The sequence below is a fragment of the Staurois parvus genome, unplaced genomic scaffold, assembly GCF_062004578.1.
Source record: "Staurois parvus isolate SC_StPar_1 unplaced genomic scaffold, SC_StPar_1.0 ptg000422l, whole genome shotgun sequence".
Taxonomy (NCBI): Eukaryota; Metazoa; Chordata; class Amphibia; order Anura; family Ranidae; genus Staurois; species Staurois parvus.
The window spans coordinates 4,222,534-4,247,365 of record NW_028318218.1 but is presented as its reverse complement, the minus strand read 5'-3'; the positions used below and the strand labels follow the sequence as shown (position 1 = coordinate 4,247,365).

Below are 24,832 nucleotides of genomic sequence, written 5' to 3'. Positions count from 1 at the left end.
TTGCACAACTGTAAGGGAGCCAAAGTCATGAGGCAGGAGAGGTGTTGGTGCTAGACTTTGCTCCAGAACAGGGGAACTACTATTGGACCATCATGGGGGCACAGATACTGACCACCAAGGAGGGCATTGCCGGTCTAACCCATTCCCACTCTCACCAGCCTCCTCCTCGGGAAGAAGGTCCCAGCGGTCAGAGCGGCTGTTTGAAATCATGGGGCCCTGTATAGGCTAACTGAAAGTGCTCCCCACCCATGTGTGGGTGCAGGTGTATGGCGTTCAACACAGTTTTTTGCATTTGGGGCCGCTCACCTGCACATCTGTCAAATTAGGACTCGCCGCTGTGTTCCTACAGCCATTGCATCCCAATAGAATAAGCCCTAAGTTCACATCTATGCTTATCTGAAATGCAAGCTAAATCACACGCTTTTCTGATGTGCACAGGAATGCGATGCCATTTAGAAGACTCATGGCGATGCCATTGTTTATGGCACACCCACACATGCAAATGCGAGGTTTTTTGACAAGCTAAACCATGCGGTACGGTGTGGTGGGTTTTCAGAAAAGAGTAAGGGACTTCTTTTCGGTTTCTTGTTCATAGGGCTACCAATTGAAACAAATAGGCTTTCCTATGTGTGAAAAACACTAGGGGAAATGCACCCATGCTTGGTCGCACTTGTAGGTGTCAGCCAAGCCCAACAGGCAGCTCAATCCCCATGAACAATCCGCTCATTCACACAGCCAGAATACCTGTGAGAATGAGCATTAAAATTAAACTATACTCATCTGTTGTCCAGCAATGCAATGTCCCACCAGCACACTGCTTACATCTTTAGCCCAGCGGCTTCTGGATATCGATTCCTGACTGTTTTCAGTGGCCAGGCCGAGATGACGTCACTCCCTTGCATGCAGCTTTGCCAAAATTGTACAATGAGATGTGCTTGCACAGCTCAGTGTACGGAGGAATGGCACAAATACTGGAACTGATCCCTCTGCAGCAGCTGCAGATAGCAGGAGGGAAAGTAGGAAAAGAGAGCAGCACTGCAGGGGGGACACAGGGGTTTGGAGCTGCGGGAAGGGGTGGAATATTGTAAAGTAAGGGAGGATGATCAGAGTGCTGGGAGGGAGTGTGACGGACCATCTCTCACCCCAATTGCGTGATTCCGTCAGAGAGAACTGCTTCCTCACCGCTGTGACATAGGACCTAGGTATTATAGCTGGGTATGGGAGCCAACATTAGATGACACTAGCTTAGATGCAAACTGGAACTACTTTATTGAACAGGAACACAGGTTTTTATACACTTCAAAAAGAGGGGCAGTCCCCATATGAAAAACAAAACAAATATTAAACCTTAGGATAAACATCCCACAATGATTAGGTAACTAGGTGAAGAGGACACCAGACTAATCCCATCATGTAGGAGCCTCCAGGAGGACTGAGCCAATAGGTCACTCAATTAACCACTTGCCGACCACAGATAGCCGAATGATGGCTACCCTGCGGCCAGCCAGTTCTGGGAGGGCGTCATATGACGTCCTCCCAGAACGGGGCGAGCACCCGGCGATCTCCGTGATTGCTGTGTCCTACGGACACACCTGATCACGTGATGTAGTAAAAGGCCAATCACAGCGGCCTTTTACCACGTGATCAGCCGTGTCCAATGACACGCTGATTACCGGGAAATGCAATTGCCTGTTCTCGGCTGCACTTTCCTCACGCTGTCAGAGCGTAAAGGAAAGTACTGCCAAGAACCAGCAGTTGTCAGAGCAGGGAACAGCACCGATCATCCGGGCACTGATGATCAGTGCCCTGATGATCGGTGCCCAGCAGTGCCACCCACCAGTTCCACCCATCTGTGCCCAGCAGTGCATCCACCTGTGCCTAGCAGTGCACCCACCTGTGCCACTCAGCAGTGCCACACACCTGTGCTCAGAAGTGCCACCTACCTGTGCCCAGCAGTGCCACCCACATGTGCCCAGCAGTGCCATCCACCTGTGCCCACCAGTGCAGCCCAGCAGTGCTGCCAGTCAGTGCCAGTCGGTGCCCGGTGGTTGTGCCAGTCAGTGCCCTGCAGTTGCGCCGGTCAATGCCTAGCAGTGCCGCCAGACAGTGCCCAGCAGTGATGCCAGTCAGTGCCACCTATCAATGCTGTCTATCAGTGCTGTCTATCAGTGCCACCTATCAGTGCCGCCTATCAGTGCCGCCTCATTAGTGCTGCCTATCAGTGCCGTCTATCCGTGCCACCTCATTAGTGCTGCCTATCAGTGCCGTCTATCCGTGCCACCTCATTAGTGCTGCCTATCAGTGCCGCCCATCAGTGCTGCCTATCAGTGCCCATCAGTGCTGCCTCATCAACGCACATCAGTGAAGGAGAAAAATTACCTGTTTGAAAAATGTTATAATAAAAACAAAGAAACTTTTTTTTTTTCAATTTTTTTGCAATTTTTTGGTTTATAGCGCAAAAAGTAAAACACCCAGCAGCAATTAAATACCACCAAAAGAAAGCTCTATTTGTGAGAAAAAAATGATACAAATTTCATATGGGTACAATCTTGCATGACCGCGCAATTGTCAATCAAAGTGCGACAGCGCTGAAAGCTGAAAATTAGCCTGGTAAAGAAGGGGGTATAAGTGCCCGGTAGGCAAGTGGTTAACAATGGGACAAGGACACAGTAAACTCATACCACCTTAATAAACAAAATATAGCAGAGTCCTCAGCATCAGATTGTTTTTAGCTGATTAATCAGTGAGCCGACCCAGACAGGCCAGAGCCTACACAGGAATACACAAAGTACATTACACTCGTGCTGAGGTGTCTGGACCCCACCTGCACAATCTGTCCATTATGAAACAAAACTCACACAATATTCCAAAAGTCTGAAAAAGTGGAATTATTTTATCTTCATAGATAACTTGAGGGAGATTGCTGATAAATATTTCTGTCCCAGATAGAGGAGCTTCTCCAATCCAATCAGCATGAGGGCCACATATTTCCTCTGACCATCAACCTTTGCAAGATTAATATTACACTTTTCCATCCACTCCAGAAGGGAAGATTTATTGTCTTTATGCAGAAAATGAATCCAAGTATTGCTCTAAGCATTCACATGGGTGTGGAAATTTTTGAAAAAACTACTTGTACAGGGACTAAATCGGTGTACCAAAACTACTTGTCCCTCATGACAATCTACTTGCCCTGATAAAAAAAAAATTTTTTTAACCAAAACCGTATTTAAATCTGAGGTGCTGTTAGGAATGTCTGGGACTTTAAAAATCAAAAGGGGCTTTATGGCGACTTAAACGTTTAATTTTTTTGACATTGCACCATTTTATCTCCTCCTCCCCTCCCTGCCTGTCTCCAGCACCGAACACAGGAACTAGCAGGGAGGAGAGAGACCTTGCAGTGTAATGAGCACTGATTGGGTTCTCGTCAGGAAAGGGGAGTGTCCGGATTATCCTTTATCCCTTTTGCTGCAAGAGCAGTTTTTGCACACGTTAAAAAATAATTTTAGGCTTGAAGATGACACAAAAACCTCCAAACATTATGTATTTTCTGAAATCAGATACCCTAGAGAATAAAATAGTGCTAGCTCCAAATGTTGCATGATATTACCGCAAAGGTCTAGGAAACGCAAAAATTCAGTAAAAAATACACATTAATTTTATGGCACAAAAAAGCAATAAATTACCCTATTTTTTGGTAAGATATAAAAGATGTGGTTCCACTGAGTAAACAGATATCCAACATGTCAAACCTTAAATTTGCATGCAGTCATGAAATGGCGACAAACTTCAGTACCCTATATTTTTCATAGGCAACCCTTTTAAAGCCTGTTATAGGTCATCAGTTTAGTGTTATGGAGGAGCATAGGCACCCCAGTATGTGATTTTACTTTTGTACGTGCATATATGTGGGGGCTCAAATTTTTTTTTTGAGGGGATGTTATGTGCTTTGGTGCAACTTTGATTTTGTTTACTATTAGAAAAAAAAAATTCTACTTAACTACTTTTTTCATCATAGAGGGGACAAAGGTACCCTATGTGATGATTTTTTGGTGACAGGTTCTCTTTAATGAGACATGCAGGGTCTAAAAGACCCTGCGTGTCTCCCCCTGCTCCCCTGAATGTAATGCAGTGCACATCACACGGCATTACATTCTTTGCAGGCCTCAATAGCTGGGAATCTGTGAATGAGGACCTGGAAATGCAGTCCAACGTCACTTCCGGGTCAGGACAAGAAGGGGAGGGGAGCGGACGTGTTCGCCATCCTCTCTAGATGCCGGCGCACACTGAGCCAGTCCCGGACCCGCAGATGGGCAAGTGGAGCCCGGGAGAAATTGGCAGGTAGGGAGGAGGTTCACACGCGGGGCTGGAGGCGGAAGCTGGCAATGTAGGCTGTGTAGAAGCCCGAGTGCTTCCACCTGACAGGTGAGCCCTGCTGCTTGCCCGCAGCAGGGCTACAGGTTGGAAAAAGCTACCTGCCCAACGACTGAAAATACAGGTCACAGGCATCGTGCGTTACAAATTCAACATCCCTGATTCATAACATTGTTATTCATCATTAAGTGTTCTTGCATGGCAAGACCACTTACTGTTATCTCACATATATATTCTTATTATTATAGCCAAATTTACCACCCTAACTCCTCCCACAGTTTTTACACTACATAGACAGTAATATACCGAAACGTGCGGATTGTTCCCAGTTGGTGTGCTATTACTTTGTGGAACGTTTTGCCGAATGGTTCACGAAATATCGGTGTTTTTGTGGTGAAATTGGTCCCATAGGAATGAATGGCGGAATGTTCAAAACTAGAGTGGGAGCTGACAAAAGCTAGAGTGTGAGCTGAAAAATCAGGACATGATTTCTAAACTGCCATCACTCCCTCATTTTCAAGCCCACCTACACAAATCTTATATCAAAACGTTCAGCTATCCCTGCTGCCACTAAAACAGCTAAGCCATACTCCTGATAGTTTTCACAATATGACCATTTGTTTGCAACTCACACCGCCTATTGACATTCATTGAAACCCCACTCTAGCCACCTCAAATTCGAAGGGCAATTTCTAAACTGTGACTGTGCCTTAATTTTTAATATTTCAGAGACATACTATGCATGTAGGTCTGGGTCTTGTGATTCTCACAATATAAAGCTCTTTGGTGTAGGATTTATAATTTTTAAACTACAACCGTTTGAAGATGGCAACCGCCAGTGAAGTGAGCAAGTTGGAGCAGTTTGTTTTTAACCGCTCTTCTCTGCCCTTGCTGTACAGTGAGTTGCCATAGGAACCCAGGTGTGTGAGCAGGCAGCAGAATGACAAGCCCCTCCACCTAGTTACTCCGCCCACTCCAGTTGTACTGGTGGAGGCAAGAACACTTCACACAATTTCCCCAGAAATTGTAGCTTTTCAAGTTAGAGAATGATCTGCTCTCTCCATGGGCCATAATCAGTGGGTTTCCCCCTAGGGCTACCCCCTAGTCCTCTGCAAAAGCCCCTGTCCCGGTTGGGTCTGTCACAGGGGAGAATGGCACAATTACTGAAACAGATCCCCTATGGCTCCCCTTGCATCAGCTGAAAGCTGGCGGGAGGGAGAGGAAGAGAAGCCAGCTGCAGTGCAGGGGAGAGGACCACAGGGGGACTGGTTCCAGTAATTGCACTAATCCCCCCTTCCCCCCACGATCATCCTCCCGCCACTTTCCAAACCCCTGCCCTTTCCTGCAAGTATCAGAGGAGGCAGCCAAGTGGGACAGAAGTTGACAATTAATTTTTCAGCCAGTGCTCTAATTTAAGTCTATATGCCTGTACACTTTTGTGCAGGTACTTAAGTATACAGGTTTATAGACATAAATTTCTTTAGTCAATCTGATCTTTACACGGCGGTGTACATTGTGTCATAGGAAACAGTGCATGAGTTTAAAGATCCATAAAAACTTGGCATTTTTCACTCTAATGTGCAACTGGCCTATGTCACTAGATGCAAAGGAACTTCCGAGGTAGAAACTTTGTGAGGTGGAAAAAAAAGACCAACAAATTTAAATATGTAAAGCTATGTTACCTAAAAGGCCGGATAGCGAGACAATAAAGTTAGAGAAAACCACTAAGGATGCAAATCCCCCTACACCTGTACCTTCTATGTATGTCTTTTAAGATAAGGATGTAGTGTATGTGTATGGCTGTCATCAAGCCAGGGACCGTATGTAAAAGGATATAGGAAAACCCTGGTCTTACCTTGCCCACATAGCTGGCCCTGTTCAGGGTTCACCCATCACAGTGGGCATACCCCCAAAATCATTTTCAGAGTCTGGGTGTCATAGGAACAGATTACGGCTATGAACTTGTGTACCACCTTGCAGCTAACTACACTTGCTGCACCACATGCCAAGGTGAGCACCAAACGCAGGACCCAGTGCCCAAAGCGAACATTACAGGTCAGCCCTACTGCTTCAGTTATCAAGTTGTACTTGAGGGGCACCGATGCAAAAACTGCTCATAAGCCATGAAGGCAAGAAGCAGTCAGATCTAAAAATACGTGTTCGTTAAATGATGTAAAATAAATTTGGTGAAAGATAGGAGGAAATTCACTAAAGAACACTAACAAAAAAACTGGAGCCTCAGGAAGTGGGTGGGGTTATACTGGTGCACTAGAGGGAAGACCCAGTGAAGAATTTGCTAGTGTCAAATCATGTGAAGATAACGTATAACCCATAGCCTATCAATTCCTGTGTCCTGTACTGTGCAATAAAGATAAAATGCTTTAATACATCATAGACGCACCACAAATAAAAAAATGTGCTTGTTTTAGTTACCTTTGTGGCAAGAAAAAAAAAAATCAGCATTCTTGTATGTTTAAAAAGACTTGATTACCTTTTATATAATCCAAGAGTCTTGCCAGCAGAGTTTCTCTTTCAGTAATGAGCTGTTTCCCAATATTTGGTCTCTTCACCATTTCTTTATGTTTCTGAAAAGCTTGCAAGAGCTTAAAAATATAAAAAGAAAATATACAGAGAATAAAAAAAAATTCTCACAACAGGGAAGAGAATTATTACATGTGAGCTAGAAAAGCACTCTTTGCAAACCCCACCTTCACTTAAATATCTATCAAAAAGAGATGCTATGGCAGAAAAGTACATTTTCTTTCATGCAGATACCACACCTAGCTAAAAGCTTCCTGCAGGATAGGTAACACACTCACCTCTTTCGCAGCCTCCACTCCATTCCAGCATTGAAGCCTTTGTCAGTCTCTTCAGCATTTAAAACTTCCAGTAGTTTTGGATGCTTGTGTCCCCAACCACATAGTGTGGTTCCATTCTATGACCCCATGTCATTACAAGACTCAGCTAGGACGTAGGGGTGGGAGGATTCAACCACAGCTTGCAGCGGGAAGCACAAGTATCTAACATTCTCAAAAGTGTCAAATGATAAAGACTGGTGGAGACTCCAGTGCTGAATATAAAAAGGGAAGGTTTTTTGAGAACAGGGCAGGATTGATTTAAACATCATTAGTTCTTTTTGGTGTCTGTGAAACATTTCTGGGGACCCATGAGATTCCAGGGTGTGCTGACAGCACCAGGGGTCAGCTGAAGCCTCTGTACATTAGTACCATATACCAAAGACTTCCAGAATGTATGGTATGGTATCAAGGTAAATATACTGATATTTCACAATGAGTAGAATAGATATACCTGGCCCTAGTAAACAAAATGTGCAACTGTGTATTAATACAGTAAACCTTAATGAACATATTTTCAACAATAGGCAAAAAACAGCCAACACAACAATATACCATTCAAAGTGTTTGCTGTAAGAGTTAAGCCAGCCATAAACAGATCTAAATTTGTCCAGTTCAGCAGGAACAGGGCAAATTTCGATCCATCTATGGGCAGGCTGGTTATACTGAAGTCAATCTATCAATCAACTTCAGTAAAACCAGCCTATCAGGTTTTTTTTTTTTAAGAAGATCACTGCCAGTGGCTATTGCCACCAGCAATGATCATTGTATTCTGATGGTGGAGAAACCTCCCACTGTCAGATTCAATAGCACAGTGGGAGGGATTCCCCCATCAACACTGACTGCATTGATGGAGGTATTGAGTGATTTTCTTTCCTTCAACCCATAGTTGAAAGAAAGAAAATTGCATAATAAACCGCCAGCCATATATATTAGTGTTGAAAAACAACAGTCGTGTGCCATATACCAAAGTGCTTCCACTTTCAAGTCAGCACAAAGCCAATTACAGAATATTTAATTGTCTTGTAACTAATGAACATACAACATAACAGGTTAGCGCCAGTACTATGCAGATTCAACAATGATATTGCCTTTATATGACATTTCACCAAATACATTTCTCCATGATTAAAGAAGTGGTCCTCCCGATCCTTCCCAGGTCTTCTAAGCTGTCTGAGATACTGGGAGGTCTCACCTCATATCTATCCTAGCCCAGTAGTCACAAGCCAAGAACCTGTTCAGCCTAGCTACCTGTTGTCAAAAGCAGGTGCACTCGAGTGGATTCTTAAAAAAAAAAAAAAGCACAGGTACACAGACATGAAGACCTGGTAGTGGGTTGAATCCAGCACCATTCAACTAAATTGCATAAATGCTGTTCGTTTCAAGGAAAATAGCTATTCAAAGGATAACAATTTTTCTCTTACCATATACCATTTATAACAATAGTTTCTGCCACGTATACCAACCTGTTGTGGACTTTCATGAATCTCTGAAAAGTAGGATTTCAGTTTGCTGGCTATTTTCTCCTCTGCAGGTTCAATTATTCTTTCATACTGAGAAACTGCAGCTCTCCAGAGAGGCTGGAAGAATGTTAAAAACCATCATCAGAACCATGTTCACTATCACACAGACAGCAGATCATAAATTCAGCTTTGTACTACCTCTGTGTATGGGTTGTAATGCACTGGATTCAATCCAGAAAAAGGTTCAAACACTTTCCCATATCGCTGAGTACGATCTTCACCAGTGGGCAGGAAATGGGCCAACTTTTCATACATGATTCTTATAGTGAACACCTATAAAGGAGCAATCGTTTCCTTTGTTAATTAAATACAAAATTCATTATAGATTTTTACAGGTATATAAGCTGTACCTAAATTGTTACAATATATGTAAACCCAGTCTCTAAAGTCTCATATAGTCTTTAACATGCTATACCAATAACAGAGAATTTCAAGATTTTTAAATCTGCAGCTTTTATTTAAAGGATACCTGTTGACGCTGCCTGTTAAAGGTTAACAACAACAACAATCCCTTTCTCTTCACCATTGTCTGCGTTGTCACCCTTTCACATGCTCTCCCTATGAAGTCTTTAAGCGGCTGTACGGATGCACATTGTACAGGCATGAACCACTGTTGCCATTATTAGGAAACTTGCTTTGAGAAATGTCATGTAGCAGTTGCTAGAGTGCATGTATGAGGAAAGGCCTTCAAGAGAAACTCAGCAGTGATGTGCCGATATGTAGCAAATAAAAAAATGGGTGAAAAAAATATTTTGTTAAAAAAAATAATGGCAATTTATTTAAGGTGCTATGTACTTTAACAAACTCTAATCAAAAATAGAAACAAAGTGCACCAACCCCATTTGAACCAATTACTTTAAGGCTACGTTCACACTAGCCTTGTGTGCAGGCGGCAGAGAGGCGTTTGGGAAGCGTTTTTACCGCTTCCCAAACGCCTCTGCCAACTCTGCACATTACAGCACATGGTGCTGTTCTAACAGGAGCGTTTGCGTCGCGTCACGGCAAAACGGATGCCTCTGGTCAAGTCAGGAGGCTTTGAAGCCTCCTATTCTCGTCTATGGTGCCGCTCCGCAAACGCCCGGCCGGCGTTTGCGGTGCGGTTGCGACGCGGTTGCGGGGCGTTTGCGGAGCGGTAACACCACTCAAATGCATTATAGGCGTTTGTGGGGCGTTATTAACGCTCGGCAAACGCCTAGCAACCGCCGCTAAACCGCGCATGCGGCGTTTGCGGAGCGTTTGCCGAGCGTTAAAAACGCTCCGCAAACACCGGACCAACGCTTGCCAAACGCTATAGGGGCGTTTGGCAAGCGTTGGCAAAACAGCCTAGTGTGAACGAGCCCTAATAAGACAAAAACTGAACAACCGCACTCATAAGTGTATGGTAAACTCATTGCTTATACGTGGTTGGAGGTGGGATGGTAGTCTCCTGACTAGGGGCCCTTTCAAGGTGGCCAGCAGAGGGGCTTATAAGGAGTGAATTCACCATACACTTGTGAGCACAATTGTTCATTTTTATTCTTTTTTTTTTTTTTAATTAAAGTAGCTGTATTGTACAAGATTGTCCCACTTTGTCTCTATATTTGCTTTTAGTGCTGGTGGGTGCTCCCAACAAACCATTTGAAACTGTAAACTGCCACTTATTTCCACCTTACACCAGCAGGAATTCTACTAGATCATTGTACAGTAATACCTCGGTTGACAAATTTATTTCGTTCTGCAGGACATTTCATATAGCGAAAAATTTGTAAACCGAAACACTGCTTCCCATAGGAATGTATTGAAAACCAACTAATCCGTTCCGAAGGTCAGAAAACCAGTAAACACTACTAAAATACCGCATGAGTTATTTTATTAACTCATGCGGTATTTTAGTAGTGACAACCATGTGTTAATGTTTCAGCTGTCAGCGGGGTTCTCCACTGACAGCTGAATGTTGAAGAATTGCCGGCAAATAAAAAACTATTTAAAAAAAAAAAGGCGTGGGGTTCCCCCTCCCATCCATACCAAGCCTTTCGGGTCTGGTATGGATTTTAAGGGGAACTCCCACGCCAAAATTAAAAAAAAAAATGGCATGAGGGTCCCCCTCAAAATCCATACCAGACCCTTATCCAAGCATGCAGCCCAGCAGGTCAGGAAAGGGGGGGACAGATGAGCGAGCTCCCCCCTCCTGAACCATACCAGGCCACATGCCCTCAACATGGGGGGGTGCTTTGGGGCAGGGGGATCCCCCCCCTCCCGAAAGCACCTTGTCCCCATGTTGATGGGGACAAGGGCCTCTTCCCCACAACCCTTGCCGGTGATTGTGGGAGTCTGCGGTAAGGGGGCTTATTGGAATCTGGAAACCCCCTTTAACAAGAGGGTCCCCAGATCCAAGCCCCCCCCCATGTGAATAAGGATGGGGTACATGGTACCCCATCCTCATTCAAAAAAAAAAAAAAAAAAAGTGTAGTGTAAAAAAAATACAGGACACGGTCTTTGACAAGTCCTTTAATAAAGAAAAATCTAAAAGAATGTCCCCCGCAGTAGATCCAACGTCAATGACGATGTCCACCGCAGCCGACCTGAAAAAAGAAGGTAAAAAAAAAAAGTTCCGTTCCCGATGCTGGCTGCCAGCCTTCTGCTCTGAGCTGGCTTGACAGTTTTTAAATATGGCACATTGGGTGGAGTCACTCGGGTGATGTCCCTGGGTGGCCCCACCCTTACATATTTAAGAACTTTTAAGCCAGGTCAGAGGCAGAAGGCTGGCAGCCAGCAACGAGAACGGAACCTTTTTTTTTTTTTCCTCCTTTTTTGGGTTGGCGGCGGCGGACATCGTGATTGACGTTGGATCTACTGCGGGGACATTCTTTAAGATTTTACTTCTATTAAAGGACTTGTCAAAGACCGTGTCCTGTTTTTTTTTACGCTACAATTTTTTTTTGTTGTGAACGGGTAGCAGCACCATGTACCCAATCCTCATTCACATGGGGGGGGGGCAGGATCTGGGGGCCCCCTTGTTAAAGGTGGCTTCCAGATTCCGATAGGCCCCCTGCCCGCAGACCCCAGGGTTGTGGGGAAGAAGCCCTTGTCCCCATCAAGCACCCCCCCATGTTGAGGGCATGTGGCCTGGTATGGTTCAGGAGGGGGGGGGCGCTCGCTTGTCCCCCCCCCCCCCCCTTTCCTGACCTGCATGCTCGGATAAGGGTCTGTTATGGATATTGGTGTGGGGGACCCCAAGCCATTTTTTTTTTCATTTTGGTGTGGGAGTTCCCCTTAAAATCCATGCCAGAACCTAGGAGCTTGGTATGGATGGGAGGGGGGACCCCATGCCGTTTTTTTTTATAATTTTTTTAATTGCCGGCAATTCTTTTACACTCAGTTGCCAGGTGCCAGTTTTTAAATGTGATTACCGCTTTTTTTTTTTCTTCCTCCTCCTGCTAAAAGAGAGACATTTCTTTTAGTTTATTTCCCCAAGTTAAAAGAAACAATGTTTCCTTTCAGTTTCTTAAAAGATACAAAGTTTCCTGTAACTCTGGGGAAAGTGACAACTAATGTTGTGAGCTATAGTGAAGAAAAAAAAAAAAAAAGACAGCAATCGCACTTAAAAATTACGTTAACCGAGGCATTCGTAAACCAAGGTATTACTGTATACTGTAATACATAAGCCCTTTGGCCAGTTTTTGTTTTTTTTTGTTTTGTTTTTTTTTTACTAAGATTGAGCCTTTTTAGTTTTTCATTTTGTTTTTTATCCACTTTAACATACTAAATGTCATACAATTAAGGATTACATGTACATTAAATATAAGCATAATTAATAGATCATACCATTCCTGTAGAACAAACATTGCAATAGACCTTTAATTATTTTTTTAACCTAGAACATAGCATAAGCAGAGATCACTGATCTCCAAGAAGGGACAGAATGGCCATGCATCAAAGTGGTAAAACCTAAATGACTGGACTTGGCAAAGAACACCGAATCTTACCCTTCGGAGCCACACAGGAAAAAATACAGGAAGTATGTGTGCACAAAACTCCATGAAAAAAAATCATTCTAATTATTCAAATGCTAGAAAGGGTACTGAAATAAACTAGAAATTAAATAAATACATGTTCCTTCCTTAATCCAGCCTTCTGGAAATAGTTGGGTAGAAGGAAAGTTGCAGAGCATAGAATGACTGGCTGATTTCTGATAATGGGGTTATCAATACGTCTAAAATATATCTAGTTCCCTGGATATCATCTATTTACTGACTGATTTTTTCGGCAGCCTGGAGTTGATCTTTAAACAAGTGACCTGAAAGACACAAGAGCAGAATACCTCTTCCAGACGTTTGCCTAGTTTGTAAAGGAATTCTGGGAAATATTTCTCATTCTTCCAGGGGTGTGGAGTGTAGCGCTGCCACAGCTGACCAGTAAGGTATTCACATGCTGCTGTCCACTGCTCACAGACACTGATTCCTGCCCGCAGGTTCTCCTTCACTACAGGGAATGGGTCTGTCCAGAGGTTCATTGCTCCAAGGTTCTTCTGAACACTTCTGCCCAAAGCATTTCCTGAGACAAAAAATGATCATCACGAAAGTCAAAATATGACTGGTCAAGTTGAAAAATATGTAAGAATTTTAAATTTTTTACCAATAAAAGTACAAACACATTGTACAAAAAAATGAATTAACACACCAAATATTATGATTTTTTTAAAACCATGTTGGTTTTACTCTTCATTATAGTGAACAGCTAAGGGATACCTTTACCCGCAAGCAGCAAATTGCCTGGACTCAGACTGCCCCCAAAAAAACTAACCATTTTTGGAATGCACCTATTCTTTAAGACATTGGTAATGCTTTACAACCAGGGCCATAAACAAAAATCATGAAGCCCCATAGAAAAATTTAGAAGTGGCCCTGTAGTTAACTCTCTCTGTAGAAGCTGGCAGGGACAAAACATATCATTGATCTTACAGTTTAACTAAAGACACATTTTTTGTTTCTTAGTATTGGACACAGTGGAGAGGGATTAGAACACCTGTCGGGTTTTTACTGCGGTCTATGCCCCCATTAGGGAGATTCACACCCTATAGTTGTCCTGTTTACTATTATCATCGAAAGGGAAAGTAAAAGAAACCCCATATTTTTGGTTATCCACAGAAAAGTAATTTTCCAATGAGGACGCATTCCTTTGGGGGTCCCCAAGGAATTCCCTCAATTTGCAGAGATTTTCTCTCACTTCCTGTTTTGGTTATGGAACAGAAAATGAAAGTAAATCCCCCAATAGGACACAGATGTCAAAAAATAAACTGAGAGTGGTTATAACCCTCACTTCTATCTATCTATCCATTCAGTCGTATCCGACCCTTGGCGATTGCATGGAACGTCACTCGAAAGCGACTTTTTCCATGAATTCTCTTAGCAATTATTTTACAGGGTAGGTTGCCAGGTCTTTCCCCAACCCCTACCATGCAGGAGATCCCGCATGGCCAGGGATGAAACTAGGACAATTTAGACAGGAGCCAGTTAACCTACCAGCATGTCTTTGGAGTGTGGGAGGAAACCAGAGTACCCGCAGGAAACCCACGCAAGCACAGGGAGAACATGCAAACTCCATGCAGGAGGCGCCATGGTTGGGAATTGAGCCCATGACCCATTTACTGCACGGCAGACGTGCTAACCACTAAGCCACTGTGCCGCCCAACCCTCACTTACTCTATCAAAAATGAAAAAAAAAGGTTTTGTTTATAGTTCTAATTTATTAGAAAGTATGCCTACATTAAGGAAAGGCAACAGGAAAGCTGTCAGTATAGTCAGCCTACTTGGGACCAGTGCTTTGGACAAAAGTTATAGCAGCAATGATAATAATAATGATCACACTAATATTTTATATTATGTCAAACTTTTGTAGATTTTTGTAGAAATACAAACCTCAGATGTCCCTTGAGGTTTTATCAGTGGAGAAACTCTGGAATTTTTGACTGCATTGGACAAACAGGGTTAATTTCCATCTGTAGCAAAACTTCAGAAATAATAAATCTACACTGCTAAGGAAATGTTTCTGCAGGATCACTAGTCACAGGGGTATCTGTGACTAGTCATCCTAAAATCTGACTTCAGCCATTCTATGCCAGAAACGTCACAGATTAGTTTTCCTTAACAGCCTAATCGAGCCCCCCCTCCAATCCCAGGCCCCATAGCTGCCATATGGGCTGCTATGGCTATTGTTTTGCCACAAGTCCTTAAAGAATCTGGTGGCAAGTGACAATAAGAGATGTATTCAAAGTGTTAATTATAAAGAAATGACATGGTCCCTTCCAATTGCTTGTTTTTGTATGTTGCTTAACGGTCAAAAGATTGCATTCCATTGTGTAATTCAACCCATGAGATGCTCTTATACTTACCAATGATCTCCAACAAGTGCTTCATCCGGTGCTCAGAAAATGGCTCATGCTCAGTTTGTCTCCACACGTCATCCACTGTTTCCTTTGTAGTTTCTACCAATTCCACCACCTCAGCCAAGGGCAGATTATCCAGACTATTGTAATACTAGAACACAACAAACACAGCGTCACTAGATTAGTTACAAAATCAACTGCACACGATGATCTATCAGAATGACCACAATGAAATATTCTGGTTGTTTAAAGTAGATCTAAACCTTAATTGGATGACAGTTTTCTCTGTGCATTGTGCATCATAAACCATTGCCATTTTTTCTTTAAAATACTGTATTCACTTTTTTTCATCCTTTTTGTATCTCAGTGCGCATCTCCTTTAGTCTCTTTCAGCTAGTTCCTGTGTACATGTTATGTTTCCAGTGGTTGCATTTCATTATTCTGGAGTGACAATAGTGGACTATGTCTGTGCAAGTGTGTATACACACAAACTACAAACTCATAGTCCTCTTTTGTCACTATCTGGAAGCTGGTCCAGAACAATGAGATACAGATCAGCACTTTACATTGTGGTGGACTGTGTTACTAAAAACGCTGCGGATGTGACTTTGAGTCTATTGTGGTGTGCTTTCAATTAATAAAATGAATGATTGTCTTAACACAAGTCAACCCACAGCATAATGCATGTTAACTGTTTTCATTTGTTTGTTGTATTAAAAAGCTGCTTTAAAGTGTATCTAAACCAAAGAAAAAAAATGTTATATACCATATCTTATCAGTCCTTACATGCGGTGGCTACATTTATTTGTCAGTTTTTTTTTATTTTAACCTGAGAATCTTGCAATAACAAACTTCCTGTCCTAGGGTGACAACACTCACTGTATTGTATCTCAGAAGAGCAAAGTTGCCACCCCGAGCAAGGAAGTGTGTTAGCATAACAAAACAGTCCCAACCAGCTCCATAACATTGGCAGGCAGTGGTGATCTGTAATTCACCGAGGTAACCTGTATAGAACTGATAAGACTGTTGGAGATAGGATGACAGCACTGGATTTCTTAGGTGGCAACTTTTATTTTATTTTTGTAATGCACTCCCTGTAAATGAAGGCGGAAGAGTCTCAAACCTTTTCTGCAACGGGCTGATAGTCAAAGCCACTGCCAATTTCTTTTTTCCCCACTAAATTCCAATTCAATGTGTTTCAATAAGTTATTCACAGATTTTCTATGATCTTTCCATTAGATTTCCATCAAAGTCTCTATGAAGGCCATAATGGTAACCCTACAACGCTTTGACCCTCACCAGAACTACCGATTGCTCTTGTTTCTTTCAGTAAAAAATATATTACAATTGCCATTTTGTTTTCATTCCGAATGTCTGGCTAAGGAAAGCTTACGAATGATTCTCGATAAATATTCACTTTTAATCACTAGATGGCCCTGTTGCACAATGTATATACTAAGATCAAGCTTGGTATTCAGTGATACATTAGTTCTTTGCTCTATAAAGTAAATATTAAAAGGTATTTTTAAAAATTCCCTTGCAGTAGGTCCCCTGCATTGCAAGGGTTACATGCTGATTAAATATAGGGCATGATGAATGAGCTGTAAGCCCTGGTTCACATATTGGATGCATTGTAAATCGCATCTGATTTGCATGACGTGAACAAAACCAGCTTTCTATTTAGCCGGTTCACATATGTGTGGCCGGCCGCAGTGCGATTTTAAAAAGAGTCAGGTACGATTTTCAGTGTTATACACTTTACAAATCTGCACCTGAACCACTGAACGAAATCATACCGGACTCTTTTTACAAATCGCACTGAAACCGGCCCCGCACATATGTGAATCTGGTCTTATACTGATCCCATGGAAGTGGGCATTTAATTCTTCTCTTTGAGGGTCTGTGTTGTGGGTGGGCTGTTGTCATCTTTATGTATAGTGCAAGACTGCTGGTCTTGCATTGTATGTGATGATATCAGATGAGGCCTGCGACCAGCAGAGTGGTAAAGGGAAGTGGCTTTGGGGGACCAGTGGCACAGCATAGTTGAAGCCTGCTGAAGCGGGAATAATTTTATTACTGCTTTATTCCCTTCTCCTAGACTTATAAGCATTTAACCCTTAAAGTGTGGGGAGGCCCCACTGTAAGGGTCATTTTCTTCTGCTGCCTAGAGTGGGGCTTTAAACACCAAATAATCTTATGTTGTCACAGAAAGAGCACTATTATACCCAGGCACTAGTGAGGTGCAAGGACCAATATTTCATTTCAGATCACAAACTGATCCATTTATAAAGGCGGCTCACTTAAAGCGGAACTAAAACTGCAATACTTACTTCTCCTTCAACAGTCTGAGGTCCTTAGCCAGCGTTGTCTACCACCAGGCTTCTTCCGGGTGCTGGGCTGTGGCCATCTTCACTGGCCAGCACGGGATGACGTCACTCATGTGCATTAGAGTTCAGTCATCCCAGCACACAGGATCTGTGCCAGAATGTAAACTGAGCTACATAAGTGCATCTTAGTGCACATTCTAAAGAAGTCTGAAAGCATATGGGTAGATTTAGGTAGTCTTCCGGTTTGCAATTTTTGAAATGGAGACAATAGTTTTGTTTAAACTGATACCCGGACCTAAGCCGCACCAAGGAATGCAGCTTCCACATATTGTATATGTGCAAATGTTTTGCAACTAAAACACAAATTATTCAACAGTGTAATTTGTTTATTGTATTATTTTTACCTGGAACTATGTCTTGGGTCCTATCTTTCCTTATACATGAGCATTATAATGTTTTCAGTGTTGGGGACTCATGTAAATGTTGTAGCTGCCCCAAGTATCCCTAAAGCACCCCAAGTAGCCTGATCCCTAAAAGTCCTCAGAACACTGAACACACAATCCCCCCCTCCTCACCTCCACAACACCAAACTCTTAAGCTGCTCAATAAAGGCTAAGTCCATCATTTATATTATAATAATAAATGCATATTGTAGGAAAAAGAATATGCATTATTTTTTGTAAACCAGTCTGCAATGCATTGCAAAGAAGATCAGTGGATCACGAGTGCAGTGCCAGGCTCCTGCAGACTCTTCATCCAGCTCTATGTCTGTACTGAGGTATGGACTTTTTATTAGAGCTGGGAGAATTGTCAATGGACTACAAGTGCTGTGATCACTACACTCGTGTTCATTGAGAACTAAAAGTCTGTCTGGCGTGGTGACAGACGGGACTTGCAGTTCATTCATTCACGGATCTATGAATGAATGAAGCAGCTGATAGGGAAGAACCCCCACACACTGTTACATGGTTGTCCCATTTGCACTATGTTATACCCTAAATACGGGTGTAAGATGTAACATGGTGCAAGAGGTGGAGCTACCTTTACTTACTAACCAATCCTCTGCGCAGATAAATTAATGAATACAAATCTGTATCAATTTGTGTATTTTACATCTGCCTAGAGTTCCACTTTAAGTGTGCCCATCCAATCATTCCGTATAAGAAACAGCCTGGTAACATCACTGAGAAAAAAAAAGGGGAATACCTTTTCAATAGTTTGAAAGAGATTCGTAAAATGACCCGCTCTTTCCTTGATGTTAGGTTTACATCTGCCCTCTGCGATTTCTGCCCAGAACTGAAACTCATCACTGGGGATTACAATACCTAGAAGACACACAGGAAAAAAAAAAGAAGAAAACATTTCCATTAGATCAGCGGTTCTCAACCTGGGGGTCGCGACCCCTTTGGGGGTCGAACGACCATTTCACAGGGGTCGCCTAAGACCATCGGAAAACACATATTTCCGATGGTCTTAGGAACCGAGACACCGCTCCTGTCTCAGGCGATCTGTGGGCGGCATGATATGCTGCCCCTGTAACCTGGCCACACCTCCGGGATCACTCAACAGCTCCGCCTCCTCGCCGCTGATTGGCCACTGGAAATGTAGCTCAGGAGAGACACACAGGCGGCCAATCACCGGCGAGGAGGTGGAGCTTGGAGAGATGGAGCCGAGCGGCAGCGCGCGAACATCGAAGAAGATCGAGGGAGCTGCAGGAGCGAGTGAAGAGGAGAGCGGCCAGAGAAGGAAGACAGCTGACAGGTAAGTGCAAATTTTGCTGCTGCAGCCAGGTATGCAGGCTGTAGATGGGAGAGGGAGAGAGCGAGCCCAGGCTGGAGCAGGAGTCAGCAAGGTAAGTATCATTGGTGTCAGTGGAAGGGATAGTGCCCCATCATTTGTGTCACTAATACCAACGATGGGGCACTATTCCTCCCCCCACTGACACCAACGATGGGGCACTATTCCTCCCCCCACTGACACCAACGATGGGGCACTATTCCTCCCACTGACACCAATGATGGGGCACTATTCCTCCCACTGACACCAATGATGGGGCACTATTCCTCCCACTGACACCAATGATGGGGCACTATTCCTCCCACTGACACCAATGATGGGGCACTATTCCTCCCACTGACACCAATGATGGGGCACTATTCCTCCCACTGACACCAACGATGAGGCACTATTCCTCCCAATGACACCCACAATGGGGCACTATTCCTCCCACTGACACCCACGATGGGGCACTATTCCTCCCACTGATACCCACGATGGGGCACGATTCCTCCCACTGACACCCACGATGGGGCACTATTCCTCCCACTGACACCCACGATGGGGCACTATTCCTCCCACTGACACCCACGATGGGGCACTATTCTTCCCACTGACGCCAATGATTGGGCACTATTCCTCCCACTGACGCCAATGATTGGGCACTATTCCTCTCACTGACGCCAATGATTGGGCACTATTCCTCCCACTGATGCCAATGATGGGGCACTATTCCTCCCACTGACACCAATGATGGGGCACTATTCCTCCCACTGATACCAATGATGGGACACTATTCCTCCCACTAATGCCAATGATGGGACACTATTCCTCCCACTAATGCCAATGATGGGGCACTATTCCTCCCACTAATGCCAATGATGGGGCACTATTCCTCCCACTGATACCAATGATGGGGCACTATTCCTCCCACTAATGCCAATGATGGGGCACTATTCCTCCCACTGATACCAATGATGGGGCACTATTCCACCCACTGACACCAATGATTGGGCACTATTCCTCTCACTGACGCCAATGATTGGGCACTATTCCTCCCACTGATGCCAATGATTGTACACTATTCCTCCCACTGACGCCAATGATGGGGCACTATTCCTCCCACTGACGCCAATGATGGGGCACTATTCCTCCCACTGACGCCAATGATGGGGCACTATTCCTCCCACTGACGCCAATGATGGGGCACTATTCCTCCCACTGACGCCAATGATGGGGCACTATTCCTCCCACTGACGCCAATGATGGTACACTATTCCTCCCACTGATGCCAATGATGGGGCACTATTCCTCCCACTGACACCAATGATGGGGCACTATTCCTCCCACTGATACCAATGATGGGGCACTATTCCTCCCACTGACACCAATGATGGGACACTATTCCTCCCACTAATGCCAATGATGGGACACTATTCCTCCCACTAATGCCAATGATGGGGCACTATTCCTCCCACTGATACCAATGATGGGGCACTATTCCTCCCACTGACACCAACGATGGGACACTATTCCTCCCACTGACACCAACGATGAGGCACTATTCATCCCACGGATACCAACGATGGGGCACTATTCCTCCCACTGACATCAGTGATGGGGCGTTAGTCCTCCCACTGCAAAATTACAGTTATGAAGTAGCAACGAAAATAATTTTATGGTTGGGGGTCACCACAACATGAGGAACTGTATTAAGGGGTCGCGGCATTAGAAAGGTTGAGAACCACTGCATTAGATGTTAACACAATGAAGCCAAATTATGAAAACTGCAAGAAAGTTAATAAGGGTATTTCCAGATAAACAGATTTGCTTCAATCAATTTTCTAGCCTGTAATAAAATATTAAAAGGTAGGATTTGAAGGGGAATTAAACTCTCTTTTCAGAATGGTGCCATCTTAGCTTTCACTTAAGATCTGCACTTGCCATGGTTAACTAAAGATCAGCTATGGCACCAGCCATTTTAGGGCTTAAAGACAACTGACATAAGCCAACTGGCATGCCACCTCACCACGCTGCTCCCCTGACACTCTATTTGACCTATTTGGCAGTTTCATTATTATTATAGAGGATATATATAGTACCAGCAGTCTACGAAGAGCTTTACCACATAAGGGCAGACAGTGCAGTTACAGTCCAATTCAATACATGAGGAATCAGAGGGTCCTGCTCATTAGAGCTTACATTCTAAAAGGGAGGGTTAAGCGACACCCAAGGTAAAAACTGTGGGGGATGAGCTGACAGAGAAAACAAAAGTTTAGTTGGTTGGTGTAGGCAAGACAGGCTTCTCTAAAGAGAAGAATTTTAAGAGATTGACTAAATGTGGAAAGAGTAGGAAACAGTTAGATAGGAGTAAGGAGCTCCAAAGGATGAGAGAAGCTCTGGAGAAGTCCTGAAAGTGAGCATGGGAGGAGGTGACAAGGGAGTCAGAGAGCAGGAAGTCTTGGGAGGAGCAATTTGAGATATTTTGAGACAAGGTTAGTGAGGTAGCTGGAGGCAAAGTTGTGGGTGGTTTTGTAAGTTACTAAAGTATTTTGGATTTTATATGTTTAGTTAGCGTAAGCCAGTGGAGAGATCGTCAGAGAGGGGTAGCAGACAATAAACAGTTGGTTAGGTGGATGAGTCTGGTAGCAGCATTCATGATGGACTGAAGGCGGGCTGAGTATGTAAAGGTAAGCCAATGAGGAAGAAATTGCAGTCAAGGCAAGAGATGACCAAGGAGTGAAACAGAAGCTTTGTTGTATCATTGGTTAGGAAGGGGTGTGTTTTGGAGATGTTGCAGCTGTTGAGGCAGCAAGATTTGGAAAGCGATTGGATGCGGGACTGAAAGGAAAATTCAGAGTACAGGACTACACCTAACACTCTGGAATGCAGGGATGATAGTTGTGCCATCAATCTCAACAGAAAAGCCAGGGGAAGGGGCACTCGAGAGAAAATCTAAAACTGATTTTAGATACAGTGGGGTCGATTTACTAAAGGAAAATATGCTCTGCACTGCAAGTGCAGTTGCTCCAGACCTTAGTAAATGAGGTAAAGCTTCACTTTGCAAAGAATACACAATGAAATCCAGGGAGAATTAAAAAAACTTAATTTTTGCTTGCACATGATTGGATGATAGAAATCAGCAGAGCTTCCCCTCATTTAATGCAGGCCATAGACGGGTCGTTTATCGGCCGAATTTTCATCCGCACGAAAAATCGGCCGATATTCACGCCATTAGTGGGGCCAGCCCGTCGGCCGTTTTTGGAAGATCTTCTCATTTATTTTTATCGGTCATGCTGGAAAATCCACGAAATATGGCAGTTTTTAATGGACATTGGTGGCAGCATCGGAAACGGGGCCGACCGATTTTTCGTTTATCGGCCGAAAATTCGGCCGATAAACGGCCCGTCTATGGCCTGCATAAGAGCAACTGCACTTGTGGTGCACAGTTTATTTGCCTTTACTAAATCAACCCCATTGAGTTTGAGGAAGTGGTGTGACATGTATACTAATAAATCTGTTAGCAAATCAGTGATCTGTTATAAGATTGATGAATTGAGCTGAGGGGTAGAAAGACAGGTATGGGTGTCATCAGCATAGAAACAGTAATGGAAGCCATGGGAGGCTACCAGCTGACCCAGGGAGGAGATGTAGACTGAGAATAAGAGAAGTCCAAGAACCGAACCCTGGGGGACCCCGGAATTGGAGAGGATGAGGTAGAGTTGTAAGTAACACTGAAAGTGTGGTGCAATAGGTAAGATGAGAGCCAATGAAGAGTACAGTCACAGAGACCAAATGAGTGGAGTTTTTTGAGGAGGAGGTGGTCAACTGTATCAAATGCAGCAGAAAGGTACAAGACTAAGAGGACAGAATAGAGACCATTGATTTTAGCCATTAGAAAATTGTTGGTGAGTTTTAGGGGGAATATGGATGGAAGAAAGAGCCTTCCTCCTACAATGCAGGGAGCGACCAATCATAACAAACCAATGCTTTTACAAGGACCCAGGAAAAGACTTCTTATCTCCGTGTAAGCACTGACTGGAGTGAGCTGAAGCTTACATAGCACTAGTTCTCTTTGACACCATGGGCAAGCTAAGTAGCAGGGAAATGAAGTAAAGAATAAGCAGCTACACTGACAAAGTTCATGCTCACTATAAAGCCAAACCCTGAGCTGAATCATTTTTTATGTAAATGGTGCCACAGGCTAGCAGATCACTGCATGATCAAGGATTCAGAGGTATCCAGCATTTCCGGCCAGTAGTCAGCAATTGACATCTTATGTGTTTCTATATACACAGGATTTTTTATATAAAATGAACAAATGCAATGCACACAAACCTTGCAGGTTGTCTTCTCCACCAGACTTAGAACCCTCTCTGCTAGACACAGGCCTTCTCAGCACACTGCCTAGACCAGCCTCCAGGTCACTGAGCAAAGCTTGTAGCTTGGGATCAAAATCCTTACTCCATTTCTCATCCTTAGAAAAACACATTGATAATCAGAGATGACCAACCCAGAACCGCATATTAAAAACACCAGAATTTAAATAAAAATAAAGAAAATAAAATGTCTTTTAAAAGAGCATATATGACCAGTGACATCATGCCAAATTTATAGAGGAACTTCACTTTTTTCATTTCGTCAGCAACTATAAGTTTCGTAGATCCTGACTTTTAAAAGTAGAGTCCAGAGATAGCATTGCCGCCATTTTGGATATGGAAGCTGACTGTAACTACCTGAGGAATCACAGTCACCTCCCTGGTGCACATGTGCAAGATTTCCCAGTGCTGCAGGTTGGGAGGCATGGGCAAGGGGTGTGCCTAAGTGCAAATCATTCTCATCTATGCAAAAGTGAGGAAGTGGGAGCGGATACCTGTCCAAAAAAGGTACCTGCTAACCAATAGAATGAGAAATACATTTTCAAAAGTGTTAGGCCTAATTCACACTGCAACGCATAGCAGCAGACATGATTCAAGTTCTGGACGCTCAGTGTTGCACGATTCAGCGCATCACACGGCTCTCCTTTTTTTTTTTTTACAAGCTTTATTTGAAGTGTACAAAATGTGCATATCATTCTCATATCATTCTGCAGTGCTAGGCTGCATTGCAGTGTAAATAGAACACATAGGAAACAATAGTTTCATGTGTGTCCCTGCTGTGACAGACATTTTATCATGCAGTAAAAAGTCTGGCACCACATGTAGTGTGAATTGGCCCTTTGCACAGGGGGAGAAATTATGCCTTTTCTCCTCTGAATCCTGTTCAAACAGTGCTGCCCTGATAGATCAGTTAAAAAAAATATTGTCAAAAATATTATGGAAGGGGATGAAGAATTGAATAGACAGCACTTTCACTTTAATTGAATAACCATTTTAATTAGTATGATTTTGGTGCAGCAGTTGCACTGTGCCAACAGCTCACTACAGGAAGTTTGGAGTGGATTGCATTTCTGGCAGGATCACCATATCACCAACATTTTTAAGCCTCGGTTCACACCAGTGTGACGGTTCCAAATCGCATGACAAGTTGAACCCTATTGTGGGCAATGGAACCTGCACTATTTTTGGCGACTTCAGGTGCAGCTTGCATTGACAGCTGTGCATAAAGTTGCAC

At 43.6% G+C, this 24,832-nt stretch overlaps 1 protein-coding gene across 3 annotated transcripts in view; it reads right to left on the bottom strand.

The window, feature by feature from the left end:
- Positions 1–24,832, bottom strand: part of DYNC2H1 (dynein cytoplasmic 2 heavy chain 1) — a 597,118-nt gene that overhangs the window by 539,072 nt on the left and 33,214 nt on the right. For all 3 annotated transcript variants that reach the window (XM_089687276.1, XM_089687277.1, XM_089687278.1), the window contains exons 3-9: positions 23,558–23,696; positions 18,650–18,768; positions 15,123–15,267; positions 13,053–13,285; positions 8,891–9,025; positions 8,696–8,809; positions 6,866–6,977 (exon numbers count right to left, since the gene is read on the bottom strand). In XM_089687276.1, the coding sequence (XP_089543402.1) occupies positions 6,866–6,977; positions 8,696–8,809; positions 8,891–9,025; positions 13,053–13,285; positions 15,123–15,267; positions 18,650–18,768; positions 23,558–23,696 (997 nt within the window). The remainder of the gene's footprint in view (positions 1–6,865; positions 6,978–8,695; positions 8,810–8,890; positions 9,026–13,052; positions 13,286–15,122; positions 15,268–18,649; positions 18,769–23,557; positions 23,697–24,832) is intronic.